This window comes from Benincasa hispida, chromosome 11, assembly GCF_009727055.1.
Source record: "Benincasa hispida cultivar B227 chromosome 11, ASM972705v1, whole genome shotgun sequence".
NCBI classification, from domain to species: domain Eukaryota; kingdom Viridiplantae; phylum Streptophyta; class Magnoliopsida; order Cucurbitales; family Cucurbitaceae; genus Benincasa; species Benincasa hispida.
Window position 1 is genome coordinate 3,059,055 of NC_052359.1, and position 17,163 is coordinate 3,076,217.

Here is a 17,163-nt window from a genome sequence, read left to right on the forward strand (position 1 = left end):
GAGCCGGATTCTGATCACCCATTTCCCCTTTTCCCCAAATCCACCGCCCACCATTCCAATTCCGACGATTGAATCCCACTTATGGATTTCGATATCGACTTGAACGTTCCATGGCCTTTGGATCAAATCCTTTTTTTTGCTTCCAATCCCATGTCCCCTTTTCAGTTTTCATCCTCCGCATCAACGTGAAACGGCAAGCTTACATCGTTTAGGACAAAGGCTTTGTCGGCAATGGAGTGGCCGGCGATGAAGATGGCGAGGTGGAGGTTGATGGGGGAGGGCGAGGATTGGGCTGCATTTGGCGATGAACCATTTTTTTTCTTTTTACTTTCCCATAGGTGTGAATTGACATGTTTATCCTTTTCTAATTGAACATCAACTAACCCAGAGTTTATTGCTAACACTTAATAAACTATAAAGGTTAATTCATCAAATTAAAAGTTGTGAAGGTATAATGGTAACAAACCTCATGATTCACGAGTGATTTTTACCTTTTTCCTTTAATCTTTTTAAGGTTCAAAATATTGTAATTTTACCTTTAATTTTGAGTGCGCTCTTCATTTGGTTTATAGGTTTTCAATATCTTACACTTCTACGCTTGAATTTTTAACATTCAAATTAGTATTTGAAGTAAATTTTTACTTAATTAATGTAAATTTTATCTTTATTAATTTTAATAGTAAAAAATTAGTTAAAACTAATTTGATTATAATTAATAGACATTAATATGAATATTTAATGGATAAAATGTTTAAAAGGTAAATTTTGAAACAAACTCAAAATTCAAGGAGAAAAAAATGCGATTTTGAAACTTAAGAGTGATAGAATGATATAATCTATCTCTATAAACGAGAAATAGAATGATATAGTCTATCACTATAAACAAGAGATAAATCTAAATTTTATTATACCTATAATTTTTTTTATAATATGTATATAGTTCACTCTACCAATTTTGAGTTAGAGACCCAAACACCCCAAGATCAAATTTGAAACATAGGATAAGAAAAATGATGTATGTAAGTATTTTTCAAGGAGGGAAATGTAACATTTTGTAATCTAATGATAAAATCGAAATTAAGCCCAAAATTTGGGGGCAAAAATGTCTTTCTATCCGGTCAATTTTCACTACTCAAGAACTTCTCGGTCAAAAATCGGAATTTCCATAGATCAGCGTTGAAGGGGATTGCAGACTCTGATGAGAAAGGACGAAAGCTCCCTCGCAGTGCACGCAAATCGGTGGAAGACAGCGAAATCTTTGTCCGTGTCATGGCGGAGATCGTCGAGGAGTCCAATTTCAATCGGAATATCGGCGGAGGAGCCAATTCGAGCATCGGTAATGGCAATTCTCCACAAGACACGGTCGAGATCATTGTTCGAACTATCGGCCCAGCGCGTCCCTCTCGCCTTCTCGCCCCTTCGCCGATTAAGGTACAGAAACTTTTCTTCTTCTTCGTCTTTCAAATTAATCTCCGAAGAATCTTGATGCGGAATCGTCAATGCATGTGATTATCCCTTTTCCGAGGCTTGTTTATAAATTTGAATGAGCCTGCTGGTCTATGTATCTCTATTGGTTTTGTTCATTAGGTGCGCGACTTGCGGAAGCTGATTGCGGAGAGTAGTCGATTGCCGATTGGGAATTTGAAGCTTATTTTACGAGGAAAAATTTTGGATGACTGTAAGAATGAAGATGATGTTTATGTGCGGCTCAATCATGGCGGTATAATTGCGGTATTCTGCTGATTGCGTGAATTTTCGTTCTGTTGTATCATTTTTCGTACGAATCACTATTTTTTTGTTTGGGATTACAAAAGTATTTGAAGTTTTCATTCTGATTGTTTAATAAAAAAAAAAAAAATGAAGTCTTTTTGGGGTTCGGGATACCTAAGAGCAAATCCCACAACTTACAACTTAGGCTCAGTTTTTTGTTTTCTGTTTTTGAAACTTATGCTTGTCTCTTTTCAATTTCCATATCATGATTCACTTCTTAAAACTTTCTTAGTTTTTGAAAACATTGGCAGAAAGACAACATAACAAAAGAAAATTTTGGAGGTGAAAGTAGGGGTTACAAACTTAATTTTCAAGAACTAGATGGTTATGGGGTTCTAGTTTTACAATTTTTGGGACTTCTCATGGTGATGGTGATGGTGATGGTAAATGTTTTAATGGTTTGATAATGCAGTTGTGATTACTGATACTCGAATTGGCTTGACGATTAACTGATAAACCAGATGAGTAATGCATTATTGAACGTTAGGTTTCGTCACGTGCTTATGGTTCGATAATGCAGTTGTGTTTCAAGTTTCTCAATATTATATATTATTCGCTCATCATTGGGTTTTTGGACTTCCATTTTTGAGATGCTTGTATTTTTGTAATTCAACTTTATAGCTATTCTTGGTTAGTCCTTGACTTTTCAAATCAAGTTTCTTTTTTACAGTTGGAACACTAGGATAACAATTCTGATTGAAAGACTCAATCTCAATGGTTTTAATGTTTGAACTGTCTGGTATCAACTGAGGCTCTTCTTAGCTATTACAAATAAAACTATAAAAGAAAGAGAGCAAATTTCTCCACTGCTAAACATTATTATTCAATTGTATTACCAAATAAAGATTTGGTTCTGTTATTGAGTATTAGTGCGCAAATCATAGTTCTTGCTTACTGGCCATGTTTGTTGTCTTGGATTGTTTCATGTTGGTGTTGGTAACTTTGGGTGCTTGTTGCACAACATCTGTTTCTTTGTTATTTCATACATGTTTTTCTATAGTATTTTAAATGTTTCGAGTTTCAATGACCTTTTCATTTCACAATTCACTTTGAAATGAGTAATTGAACAGCTCCTTTTATTCTGTAGATTCATTGACTGTTGCTGTGAAACCAAAGGCCCCAGCAGAACATCTTCGTGATGAATTTGATGAAGATGAGGATGACCTGGTATGAACCATTAAAACTCAATTGTTGATTTTGGACAGGAAGCTTAGCTTGAAGCTTTTTTAATTGTTTGTTTCCCATGGATGCTTGCATTTTCAGAAGTTTCGGCTTCCAGAATCTTCAAATTGGTTGAAGAAGAAAGTCTACACTTTTCTGCGTGAGAAGTTGAAGTTTCCTGGTAATAGTCATACTAAATTATGCAAAGAGGTTCAACGTATGAATTGGCTAATTGCATTTTGGGTTCTCTGTTCTGTGAATAGATATCCTTTTGATGGTGATTTTCTCTCTCAGTCTGAAGGCTTGGGCTGCAATACTCATCTGGTTTATCATGGCACCTGTTGCCCATAGCTGGGACCTTGGACCTATATATGTAAGTAGTGGTGTTCTGTTGGTTAGATTTTGAATATTGGTGCCGTTATTTTCAGTAGTTGATATTTTCATGCCAACCTTGGGAGCTGTTTCATAAACTATTCTGCAAATTAGTTTTTCAAAAATTTTATTTAGAGCTGCAGTAGCACATCGGCATTGGTAATAAAAAAATTTATTTAGAGTTCTGTAATATAATTAACCAGTGCCATCAAGGATTTGGTTTACTAAATTACTATGCAGTCATTGTTGTCCAATTCTGTTGTTGGAAAAACTATTTCAATTGTCTTTAAAAAAACTCCTGTTCTAGAGAATAAATCAAGAAGAAACAAATTTAGAAAATAATTGCTTGATTTTTCAACTTAGGGTTTTGATCTGAAACCTAGTTGTTTTTATCTCAATTCTTAAAAGGCACACCCCCCCCCACCCCCCCCTCTCTCTCTCTCTCTCTCTCTCTCTTAGCAACTCTGGTAAATATTGATACTGCTACAACTTCGAGTAGGGTCTTTTTCTCAGCTAGTGGAAAAATCTATATTCTCCATATCTTTATTAAGCTGAAGTAACTTGGTCCAGTATATTGTGAAGAATATATGCATAGCATGGAAAACAAGTCTGTTTTTCTTTTAAATTTTCATGCCACAACATCAAAATATGTGCTTTCTTACATGAGTAAAAGTTTTATGATCACCTAATTAGCAAGATTTACTATGTTTGAGTCCTTTTTCCAGATACTTGGAACTGGTTTTTGCATCATTCTACTGAATCTTGGACATCGACAATCTGGGGAAATGAGGTACTTGAGAAAACTCTCATTCCATTCATGTAGACCTCATTTGTAGCAGAACTTTTGACTGCATTAGATAAACTAAGACAATGCATGATTGCGTGTTTATAAATTTTCCTATCTCATTGTTCTTAAATGTGTTTTGCTTTTCTTTTTTGGTAAGAAACCATGTCTTCTTTGATATAAATGAAAGAATATACAAGTCCATACAAAAATACAAAATACCAAGCCCCACACTAAAAAAAAAAATGGAATCTAGTGCTAACTATCTACTAGACCAAGCTCATAATTACCAGAAGGCCTAAGTAACTAATGCCCATAAGGAGGCATTAAATCTAGTAACCTCCCAAACTTCCTCACTTGATCTCTCAACCTCCCTATTCTCACTCCAAATACCCCCACAAAGTTGCAAAGAAACTAGCCAGCCACAAAACTTAGTCATTCTCTAAATGGAGAATGTAAAGCACCTCCTCCACTTGAGCCCTGTCGTGGCTATGCCAAGGTCAACAAATACCAAACCATCTCATCCAGCAACTCCTAAGGTAGTGGGCAAACTGACAATTTTGAAACTGATGATCTAGATCCTCATCCCTCCTGGAGAGAATGCACCACTCCGAGAACTAGACAAAGGAAGAGTGTCTTTGAATGTGACCCATGATGTAACTCTCCGATGTACAATCTGCCACACAAACACCTTAAACTTCTTTGGGATTTAAATCTTCCAGCGTAAAGAAAAATAAAGAGAGATGGAAGACAAAACACGTTAACATTCTTTGGAAATGTTCTTAAATGTGTTAGGACCCTGAATCCGTACGTGTGGAAAAGGAAAAGGATGGAGTTTTATGTCAAAATAAGAAGGGGTGGCAATGTAAATTAATTAGAAGTCAAAAATAAGAACCTAGAAAGTGAGTATGAACTATCAGCAGAATGAAGTATAACTAAGGAGTCAAAAGAGAAAATGTCATCCAATAGAGTTGTATATTTGTAAGGCCCCTAGTATAGAAATAGTAGGACTATTAGGAGAATATTAGTATGGTATTAGTAAGGGGTATATGAGTAATTAGATAGGAAGTTTGTTACTAAATATTGCTATTGAAAGAAGAAGACACAATATTTACATGGAAAACCCTAGAACAGAGAGAAAAAACCACGATAGAAGAGTACTTTTTATTATTCTTTTTCTTATCCAAATACAAGAGAGGGCTAATGTTTTAAAAGGCTAAAGGCTACCTCGAGGCGTTTTCCTTAGAGAGGCGAGGTGTAAGCCTCGAGGTGGTATGAGGCGTAAGCCTTATTTTAAATTAATAAGACATAATTAAATCAGAAAATATATTCTATTATATATTTATAATGTTATAATATTGCTTAAAAATACCTAACATACTCAAAATTCATCATGAGAGAGAAAATAATTCCATTAATTAATCATGACAAAGGAAAAAAACTCAGTGTTCCATCTAAATCTCATCTTCAATATCATTATCATTATCAGTACTAGGATCTTCCAATTATGGTCTTTAAGTGGTTTGATTGAATTGTGTTTTACTATAATTTTTTGTAGAAGAAAACCAAAGAAAACTCTCCCAATTATGTTTAACCCAAATCTTGGACTTAGAGTGGTTTTAAATTAATGTGGTCTGCCGGTTCCACTTCCCAATTTGCAATTTTGAAGGCACATGCAAAGAACAATATTTATTGTTCTCGGTGGGTGGGCCCAACCCATTTAATTTTCCTTCAAATACCTTGAGGCTTTACCCTCAAACGCCTCAATGCCAAACCAAAAGGCGTACGCCTTCACTGAAAGAGGTGTAAGCCTTTTTTTTCTTGATGTAATCGCACGCCTTGAGGCATGAGGAAATCGCCTCGCCTCAAGGCGTGTGCCTCAACCGATTTTTGAAACATTGGAGAAGGAATTGGTATAAATAGACTTGTAGGAAACCCTAATACAGTCTAGGGTAAAAGAAAAATACTAAAATGCCCATAGGGCTAATACATAACAATCCTCTATTTTCAACCGTCCCCCTCAAGTTAGGGCGTGGATATCAATAAGACCCAACTTGCTAACACAAGAATCAAAGCTTTACCTGAGTAACCCTTTGATGAGAATATCAGCAACCTGTTGACTAGAAGGAATGTACAGGATACAGACACTGCCACTGCTTTCTTTGATGAAATGTCTATCGATTTCCATGTGTTTTGTCCTATCATGTTGAATCGGATTATTGGCTATGCTTATCACTGTTTTGTTGTCACAATAGAGCTTCATAGGCAGATCACTGTCTTGATGGAGATTAGACAAAACTTTCTTCAACCAGATTTCTTCACATATCCCTAGACTCATAGCCATGTATTCCGCTTCAGGACTGCTTCTAGCAACCACACCTTATTTCTTACTTCTCCAAGTAACAAGATTACCCCACAAAAGTACAGTACTCAGACTTTGATCTTCTGTCTATAACAGATCGTGCCCAATCAGAGTCGATGTATGCCTCAATACAACGTCTGTCGGTTCTCCTTAACATCAAACCCTTACCCAGAGTATTTTTCAAATATCTTAGGATATGATTTACAACCTTCATATGTTCTTCGTAAGGAGCTTGCATAAACTGACTAACAACGCTGACAGCGTAGGATATATCTGGTCTAGTGTGGGCTAAGTAAATCAATTTTCCCACTAGACGCTGGTATCTCTCTTTATTGATAGGAACTTTGTTAACAGAATCACCCAACTTAGCATTGAATTCTACAGGAGTATCCACAGGTTTACATCCAGTCATACCTGTTTCTTTCAATAAGTGAAGTGTATATTTTCGTTGAGAAACAAAAATCCCTTCTTTTGATCGTGCCACTTCCATTCCTAGAAAATACCTCAACCTTCCAAGGTCTTTAATCTCAAACTCCTCAGCCATTTTCCTTTTAAGCTTGATAATCTTAGCAACATCATCTCCTGACAGAACAATATCATCTACGTACACAATAAGAACAACAATCTTCCCTGATATCGATCTTTTTGTGAACAAGGTGTGTTCAGAGTGCCCCTGAGTATAATTTTGGGACTTTACAAAGGTAGTGAACCTATCAAACCAAGCTCTCGGAGACTATTTCAAACCATACAGAGACTTCCTGAGTTCACAACTGATGATCAAACTGAGTTTCAAAGCCAGGAAAAGGGCTCATACAAACCTCTTCCTTTGACTCACCATTTAGAAATGCATTTTTTACATTGAGTTGACGGAGCGACCAATCTTTGTTAACTGCCACTGAAAAAAGAACTCAAACTGTGTTTAGCTTCGTTATAGGAGAAAAAGTCTCTGAGTGGTCTATTCCAAAAGTCTGAGTAAACCCTTTAGCAACCAATCTGGCCTTTTACCTGTCAAGGGTTCCATTAGACTTATACTTTACGGTGAACACCCACTTGCACCCAACTGTCTTATGCCCTTTAGGAAGAGCAACACAGTCCCATGTATTGTTCTTTTCAAAAGCTCTCATCTCATCCATGACTGCAGCTTTCCATTAAGGAATCTCCGTTGCTACATATATATTGTTCGGTATCGTTACTGTATCCAGATTCGTAGTGAAAACCCTAAACGCAGAAGATAAATTACAGTAAGATAGAAAGCTATGCATGGGATATTTAGTGCAAGATCTAGTACCCTTTTTTAATGCAATGGGTAGATCAAGAGAGGCATCATAACTCTTTATTTTGTCCTACCTTTCATCAAAAAGAGGATAATGATCACATTCAGTTCCCTGCGGCAAAGTCTCATCCTCTGGTGCTTCTTCCAAAGACTCATCCCTACCTATAACTTTGTCATTATCTGGAGTCGTCACCTCAATTTTGTCACTCCCAACCACATCCACATCACACATGTCACCCTCGATACAAGCATCGATATTACCAGAAGTTGTCATTCTCATCCACGTCACAAACATCAATGTTATCAGAAATAGGAATACCTTGAGCTGGTGCTGGTTCTGTCCGATTCATGGACCGTAGCTGGAGATGCAACAGGTGACACTATTTCCTTTCTGAGATTCTTCCTGTAGTACGTTATCCAAGGAACCTGTTTAGTCTGAAGAACAGTATCGTTCGCATTCAAGATAAGTTCAGGAAGCAAGTATGTAGGAATTGAAGATGTGGACTAATTAGTCTCTTCACTAGTACTCTCCCCCGAAGAGGACTAATGGAAAAGAAAGGTTTATCCTTAAGAAATGTGACATTCATAGAGACAATACTTCCGTGAGGATGGATGGTAACACTTATACCCTCGCTGATGAAGAGGATACTCGATAAAGACACATATTTTAGCACGAAGGGTAAATTTAGTGCGTTTAGGACCATGAGTATGGACAAAGGCTACACACCTAAACACCCGAAGAGGGACATCGGGAATAAGACGTGTGGTTGGTTATGACTCTTTGAAACACTCAAGAGGAGTTTGAAATTGGAGAACAGGGAAGGCATTCGATTGATGAGATGCACTGCAGTCAAAACAACATCCCCCCACAAGAAGGAAGGGAAGTAGATAACATAAGGGACTGTGCTACCTCAATCAGGTGACGATTTTTCCGTTCAACCACCCCATTCTGTTGAGGAGTATACACACAAAAGCTTTGATGGACAATACCTTTGGATGCTAAGAAATCATGGAAGGTGTTGTTAAAGAACTCACGACCGTTGTCACTGCGAAGGATGACAATTTTAGTGTTAAACTGAGTCTCCAAAGTCATATAAAACTGTTGAAATATCGATGATACTTCCGATTTATCAATGAGGAGGAACACCCAAGTAAGATGAGTGTGATCATCGATAAAGGTCACGAACCAACGTTTCCCAGAAGAAGTATTGATGTTTGAGGCACTATTGATAAGAGTGAAAGGCTAAGGTGGTTTATAAGGTTGGGATCGAAAAGAGACCCGATGTTTAGGACGAATACACACATCACAAGATAAGGAAGAGACATCCATTATGGAATAAATGAGGAAATAAACATTTCATATATTGAAAACTTGGGTGACCAAGATGAAAATGCCATAACAAATAGTCATTTTCAGAAGTTGAAAAACAAGAAGATACTAAACTAGTCCTATAACGGTTCCTAGAGGAAGCATCAACATTAGGGAAATAGAGCCCCATATCATGTCAGGCAGTGCCAATCGTCGTCCTCGAGCTCAAGTCCTGAAAGGAAACAGTATCGGGTGAGAATATAACTTGACAATCCAAATATCTAGTAATCTTACTGATAGACAATAAGTTGTATGATATTTTCGGGACGTGTAACACATCCTGTAAAGTTAAACTCTCAAAAGGAGAGATGACCCTTTCCCTCAATAGGATCCATCTGCAATTCAAATTCTTTCATTATCAGCACTTGGACAATATGAAAGAAACTGATCAGACGAGCCAGTTAAGTGACCTGTAGCTCGTGAATCAAGAGTCCATAGTTTTTTACCATTAATACTAAGAAGGCCGAAGGACTAAAATGTTCCTGACTGGGCAATAGCACTAACTCCGACAACACTAAAGTCATTATGGTTATTCACCTGAGGCTGAAAAGTACCATTTGTTGAATCACTCACAAGTGCTCGGCCAGAATTTGACTTATCGTTTGAATGAATTTGGAGGACGACCATGTAACTTCCAACACCGATCCTTAGTATGCCAAGGCTTTTTGCAATGTTCACATACTGGAGGAGGTCGATTATTCTGTTTGTCACCATCAAGTCTAGATGACTTTGCACTAAATGCAGCGGAATCTGTAGAAGAAATAATAGGATTGTTCATGGCACTCGATATATCCTCTTCTAGACGAACCTTAGAGCAAACTTCCATGAGGCTGTATTGGTCTCTATCCCAGTATCTGACTGCATACAATATCAAACTTAGAATTCAACCCAACAAGAAAGTCATAAACCCGATCAGTTTCCTCAATTTTCGAATACTGAACTCCACCACATGGACAGCCTCAAACAATTTCACGATACAGATCCATCTCTTGCCAGAGTAGAGACAATTTGTTGAAATAGGAAGTCACATCCATCGTTCCTTGCATGCACTCATGGACCTATTTACGCAACGTGTACAATCGTGATGCGTTTTGGCTCTTAGAATTTAACTTTTATACAACATCCCAAATATCTCGAGCAGTCGTAGCCTAAAGTAAGGGTTTTCCTATATGTGGTTCCATACAGTTAACTAACAACGAACGAAGTAAAGAATCTTCTCCTTTTCAAATGTGCTCTTGTGGATCTCCTGGTCTGGGTCTTGGTATCTCACCCATTAAATATCCAAACTTATGACGCTCCTCAAGGGCCATCTTGATGGATTGAGATCAGGTAAAGTAGTTATGGCCATTCAATTTCTCTCTTATAATAAAACCTGCAGAAGTTCCCATAGATCCAGACAAAACATTTGTTATAGGCAAAGTAGGAAAGGTGGTTACCGGATTTTCTGAATACATCGGTAGACCAGAGGATAAATCTGAATTTGTGGGATTTGGTTGGAGATTTGTAGTTGCCCAAGAGCTGCCCCAAGAGCGGCAATTTGTTGTTAAGACTAGCCAATTGTTGTTGGACCACCATTGGAGATAAGCCCATCGAACCCGAAGCACCATTGGAGGTCGAGAAGGCTGGTTACTATCCACCATGAGAAAATGAGGACTCTCCTAAAGACGGCTGCTGTCCATTGTGGAGATTGCCAGCACCAGCTCTCGGGTACAGACCCATCGATGGAAGTCCGATGCTCGACATGGGCTAGCGCTCGACATTGACAGAAGGGCACTGCTGGGTGACGCTAATGCTTGGGTAGTGTGTCGCTGGTGTAAATCCAACGTCTGGTGGTCTCCGGCCTGGTCTATGCTCGATGGGTTAGCGCTCGGCAGAAGCCCACTTGGGCGAACGGGATCTGGTAGACTGACGCTCGGGTAGGGAAGATCTGGTGGATTTCTGGCAGCTGCAGGTGGTTGGAATGTCGATTGGCTGAGAAGGAGAGGCAGTGTTGTCTGGAGATAACAATCGACGATTGCTTGCACGGCGGCGGTATGGGCTTTATCGGCAGTGGTGGAGGTTGCTTCTATTGGTGAAGATTGAGAGACCGTAGGTTGATTTTTGGCAACAATGGCTAGGGTTTTGTCACCTTGCCCTGATACCATATTGAAAGAAGAAGACACAATATTTACGTGGAAAATCCTAAAATAGGGAGAAAAAACCACGATAGAAGAATATTTTTTATTATTCTTTTTCCTATCAAAATACAAGAGAAAGCATACGTATAAATAGACTCGTAGGAAACCTTAATACAGTCTAGGGCAAAGTAAAAATACTATAATGCCCTTAGGACTAATACATAACAACCCTCTATTTTCAAAAATTGCTATAAATAGGAGTGGGAGTGGGAGAAAAGGGTGAAGAATTTTATTTAGGGTTTTTTAATTGGGAATTTGGGAGAGGATTCTTAGCTCTCTAGCATTTGCTGGGTATACTGTAATTTATTCACGATATTATAATATAATTCTATCTTTTAATTTTCCTGCTGGTTCTTCTTGAGTTTTCATGGTAGGAGGTATTCTTACAATATTCTATAGGAGGGGTTTGGGGCTTTCAATTTCTCAGTGCAACTTTCGATTAGTTTTCGATTACATGTCCACTAAGTAGACTAGAACAGTTGAGTCCTAGGGGTTGATGGTAGCAAATTGGAAAATAGTGAATCACTTGAAAGCAATTGAGGAGAAGATCTATAATGTTCAAATAGACTCGTCGGCATGTAGAGTGCATTGGGGCAAGGAATGCACGAAATGCTAAAAGAGATGAGGCATTCGCCCAAATGTGGAAATTTTTTTGAATGATTAGTATGGTGCTAAACTCATGCCAAGCTGAGGAAGATAAGAGGAGGGTGGCATGGCAACACTGTTATGGAGAAGCATTGAGATGGTCTTAGCAGGAAGAGGGAGGTGTGCTTTCAAAAATTCAAGTGTGTAGCTAGGAAGAGGAAAGTTGCTAGGGCTACTTGGGTCAATGCAAGTGGGATACCGGATACCTCTCGAGAGATTTCTAGGTTTGTAATTAGAGACTACCTACCATGAGGGAGTATGAAGGAAATTCAGATTAATGGTCGGCATTATTTATTGGCTTTCCATTATGGGTGTTGAAGGGGCATCAGATAAATCATTTGATTTCAAATTGAATATTGGATTTGTAATTGAAAACTAATCAATAAACATAGGATTTATTCCAAACAAAAATTGTTGTCCTTTTCAAATCAAAATTTTAAAATAAGAAATCACTGATTGTTAATACAATGTTTGACAACTAATTTTTTAAAGAAAAATCGTTGTCCCTTTTAAAACATTTTCTGAATTACAAAATTCATGTTTTAAAATTGAATTTTTCATAACAAAGTGTTGAAATGAAAACTGTTGTTCCATTGAAAATAAAATTTTGAAATAAGAAATTCTGGTTTTAAGATTCATTTTATTTACCAAAATGTTTTGAAATAGAAATTGGAGTGACCCATGTCCTCTCCTAGGAGTCTCTTTTGGGAAGAGAGGTTTGGAGTCACCATCGTCGATCGTTAGGGTGGGGTGTGATTGGCCACCCTGGAAGCTGTTAGCATCCCTACAATATCCATTTCAAATTTTAAAAACATTTCCACATTATCTTTTTGGTCTGAAAAAGATAATGCTTTTTTTGTTTTAAGATTCAATATCCTAATCATATTATTTTACATTTAATATTTATGATTGGCTTAAAGCCATTAGAAAAATCTTGAAATTTATTTCTATCTTATCAAAACAAATTCCTCACTCAAAAATTTTAGAGACCATATTTCCCAACATTCTATCATAGAAAATTTTAAGAATTTATCATTTATTTCTAAGATTTAAAACCCGGGAGAAGGAACACTAGTACGTTTCAAAAATAACTTATTTTAATTAACAAAAAATCAATTTAAGAGAATTTTTATGTATCTATGGAATTTGAAAATTCTAAAAAAAGAATTCTACTTTTCTAGTTATATTAATAATAATAAAAAAAATGATTGTCAAAATCAAAATTTAAAACAAGGACGGTAGTTTTTTATTTCTAGACTTTGTTGTCAAAATTTGGATCTTTATATAAAGATTTCTTATTTCAAAAATTTATTTGAAAAGGAACAACGGTTTCTATTTTCAAACTCTTGCTGGCAAAAATTACATTTTGAAACAGGGATTTCTTACTTTAGAAATCTTAATTTTCTGTTTCTTAGACCATTTTTCTTTTAAAAGGGTTGACCAATCACACTCCACGATACAATGATGTTATGACAATGATGACTACGCTGCGTCTACCCCAAATTGCACCTTTATAGGCTAAATTTCAATAGCAGCTTGTGAGTCTTAGAGGTTGGCTTTCCAACTTTGACTTTTTCGAGTTTTTGTGTTGCTCTAAGAATTGTTAGATTCTAACTTATTTCAGTTACAGTAAGCTATTGACCAGAGTCACCTGATTGTACGCTCTCAAGGGTGCGTAACATTTGTGATGGGCAAGACCACCTAATTACTGATTCAGTGGAAGGGATGTGAGCTGATGATGTCACATGGGATCCAGCCATCTCATAGTATCCAGCTAACCTCTCTCTTACCTTGAGGGTAAGGTTGCTTTCTTGAGGCACTGTGGGGTATTGGTAGGCCCTGATCCAACCGATACACAATTCAAGGCTAGGGAAATGGATGGGCTTAAATGGTGAAAATGAGATTGAGCTGTGATGTAGACTGATTTGAGACTTGAGTTAGATTAAATCTAGAAGGTTGGTTAGGCCATTAACATGCAAACACGTATAGTTAAGTAACTGGATCGCAGATTCTAGAAGCGATTGAGCTCTATTTAATTCTCCATATCATCTGGGTAATTTTCGACTAGTTATCATTTACTTTTCCGCTTCGAGTCTATTAAAAATGTTGTTGGGATGTCTCTATATGGATTCATTAATCATTCCCTTTATGTAAATTATAGCTTGTAACATATTCTGTCTTATTGAGTAACTTATCATGGTAGCTTGTACATTGAGTTCTCTCTTTATGTTCATTGTAGTATGTAAATTGCATCACATATTCCGTCTTGTTACTGTCCAGACACTGGTGTTGTACTCATTGAGTTATGATCGAGAACCCATGCCATATTTTGAATATCATTGTAGCTTCTACATTGAATTCAGTCTTGTAGTTCTCCAGCATCAGTAGTGTCTTACCTATTGAGTTACGACTGAGGCCCATGCCATATTTTGAAAAATCATTCTAACCTCTGAATCTCCAATTTTTCCAGTGCATATTCCATCTTCAATGAAGGTTTCAGAGAGCTTCCAGGGACACTGAATGCCGATCGTCTCGATAGAGATGTTCGGTTGGGTCAGTTCTGATTACCTTAATATTTCAATACCTCATGTTGTACTTGAAATGGACAAAAGATTCCTGAGAAAGTTGTGTTTTCTTCATTCCTATGTATAGAACCTCCATATATCTTCAGAAGTAATGAGATGACTCTCTCCTTCTCTCTCCTTGTTTCTCTCTCTAATATGATTGATTGGACATTATGTGAGAGATTGATAGATATCAAAAATCGTGGAAGGCAAGTTGGCATTTGTGTTGTGTTATATGTTTCTTGAAAGACCAATATTATTATTATTATTATTATTGTTTCTTCTTCTGGCTGTCAAATTAGATGGTATCTGTTTGTATTGTGAAGCAAAGAGCATGCTAAATTTAGAAGTGGAGAAAACAAATGATGGGATTTTCTTTTGTTTTGGAAATATCCCAACAGGATACGGCTATTCAGTTGACCTCTAATGAATTATGATGACTTATGACAAAACTCTGTTGCAGTATATGGCAGAGGGCAGACCGAAGTGCTTCCTTTGGCAACAGGCAACACTTCACCTCGTTGCATTAGGTATGATTAATCCGGGTTTGTTTGGTAATGTTTGACGTTTCTTGTTTCATATTCTTTATTTCGGGATTTCTTCCTGTTGGAAGAACTATTAATTAAATGCGTCGGTAATATGCAGTTACGCATACTTTTTAAGTACTTTTTGGATTTTTAAAATTTGTACTTCTTGTAGGTGAATTTTTTTAGAAAAAGGTAACAATGTTTTATATAGGATAAAAGTACTTTGAGATTTTTACATAAAACATCCAGTTTTGGTCATTTATTTAAAAAATGTTCATAATTTTTTTTAAAGAAAGGCTTTTAGTATTATTTTTAGATAAATTTACCGTTTTTATTATTTTTATTCTTAATTTTTATATATATTTTCCTATTTTCAAAAATTTCTTAATATGAGGGAGAATTTGCATTTATTATGAGAGGGAAATTGTATTTAATATGAGTGTAGCTCAACTGGCATAGTGTTCAAATTATCAATCTCATGGTTTGAGTTTTGATACCCCCACCCCACATTTCAATTACAATACCTCTTCAAAATATATATATATATATATTTTTTTTTTCATGGGGAGAGAGAATGCATTTAATGAACTCTTATTTTATTTTTTATTTTCCTTGGTTTCATTTTTTTTTTGTTTCATGACTATTTAAAATATTAGAACATTTTATTAGATATTTGAAAATATTCTAACTAATATATGAAATATACAACAATATATAAATTAGAGATTGATTAAATGTTTGACATAAATCACTGAATAATCTAATATATGAAATATGCTACGATATATAAATAATATTGGCTTAATGTTTGACATAAATTGAAGTATATATAATAAATTTCATTTATATATATATATATATTCTAACAAATACAAAATTAAGAGTATATATTGTCTAATCGAATTTCTTTATTAGTTATTGCATAGTATATAAATCGCATATTAACATAAATTACAATATATATCAAATAAACAACGATATTTACAATAGTATATGATTCACATATATCAAGTAAAGGAATGCATATTTTCTTTGGGTTTATAACATACATTTAGTATTTAAAAAAGAAAAAAAAAAAAAAAAAGAAAAGTTCTCGGTCTTGGTGCGACTGATTTGTATAGGTGGTACGAACAAAGTCTATCTTCATCTCTACATCTTCATATGGGGGTTTAACACATAATCCTGCATCTTTATCTCTTATTCTTCTTCCGCCATGACCACCACGGATTTGTATAGGTGGTTGGATCTTGGTGTGCGATACAAATGAAGGGAGCAAACTGAAAATGGGAGAGAAAATCAACGAGAAGATGACTAGCGGCTTACCTCGACGACCTATGGTCGGCGATTGAAAGTTGATGATGATGGAAAACGGTTGATGAACAAGGACGAGCGGACGATTCTGACAGGTAAATGATTAATGAATGAGGACTAATGGCGTGCAGTAGTTGAATCCAACAGGCAAATAGCAGTAGAGGAGTGTGAAATCGTCGGAAGGAGAAAAGAGAGAGAGGAGGAAGAAAGGGGTAGTGGAGGAGTCAATAACTTTTCTTTTTTAAAAAGAAATATGAATGGCCGTGAAATTCTAAGCTTGTGCATGGAGGAAAGAGAACATATATATATATATATTCTCACTTCTTCAGTTTGAAATTATTTTTTTTAATCGTAAATGTACTTGGGATTTCGGCATAAAAGAATAAATATATATATATATATATATATATATATTTATTTATTTATTTGTGTGTTGGACTAAGAGCTAAATTGTAGATAGTCATTGGCATTAGTGGAAAAACAAAATTTAATAGGCATTGTTTTTGTAAATAAATTAAAAAAAAAATGTTCAAGACATAAATGTAATATAGCCGTCTTTTATGTTGAAATCTCAAGTACATTTACGGTTAAAAAAATCATTTCAAACCGAAGAAGTGAGAATAGTAAAATTGGTACAAGAATTGTAGGGATAGAAGAATGAACTTCCAACTTCAAGGGAGAGAGTGTATGCTAGTTATCCTTAAGTTTAAACTCACTCCTGAAATAGTAAGTTTCATAATTGCTTTTTTTTTTCCTTGTAAGAATATGCAAATTTTTATTTGGTAAATTTTTTTTAATTAAAAATGCGTCCATAGTTGGTATAAGGATTTAAAAAGTGGGAGCATATA

General features: G+C 36.0%; 1 protein-coding gene across 4 annotated transcripts; it reads left to right on the forward strand.

Annotated features, from left to right (window-relative positions):
- The first annotated feature begins 1,047 nt into the window (after positions 1–1,047).
- LOC120091406 lies at positions 1,048–14,713 on the forward strand. Of its 4 annotated transcripts, none has more exons than XR_005485712.1 (8): positions 1,048–1,431; positions 1,588–1,720; positions 2,858–2,937; positions 3,034–3,112; positions 3,195–3,304; positions 4,029–4,093; positions 13,348–13,464; positions 13,538–14,115. XR_005485712.1 is itself a non-coding variant. In XM_039049413.1 (7 exons), exons 1-7 carry the CDS (start codon positions 1,063–1,065, stop codon positions 14,475–14,477), a joined length of 930 nt encoding a protein of 309 aa, XP_038905341.1. In that variant the 5' UTR covers positions 1,048–1,062; the 3' UTR covers positions 14,478–14,713. The 4 variants fall into 4 exon arrangements, 2 of the variants coding, with proteins under 2 accessions (XP_038905341.1, XP_038905342.1); XR_005485711.1 differs by having other exon boundaries at positions 13,544–14,115; XM_039049413.1 differs by lacking the exons at positions 13,348–13,464; positions 13,538–14,115 and adding an exon at positions 14,384–14,713.
- Positions 14,714–17,163: the final 2,450 nt, after the last annotated feature.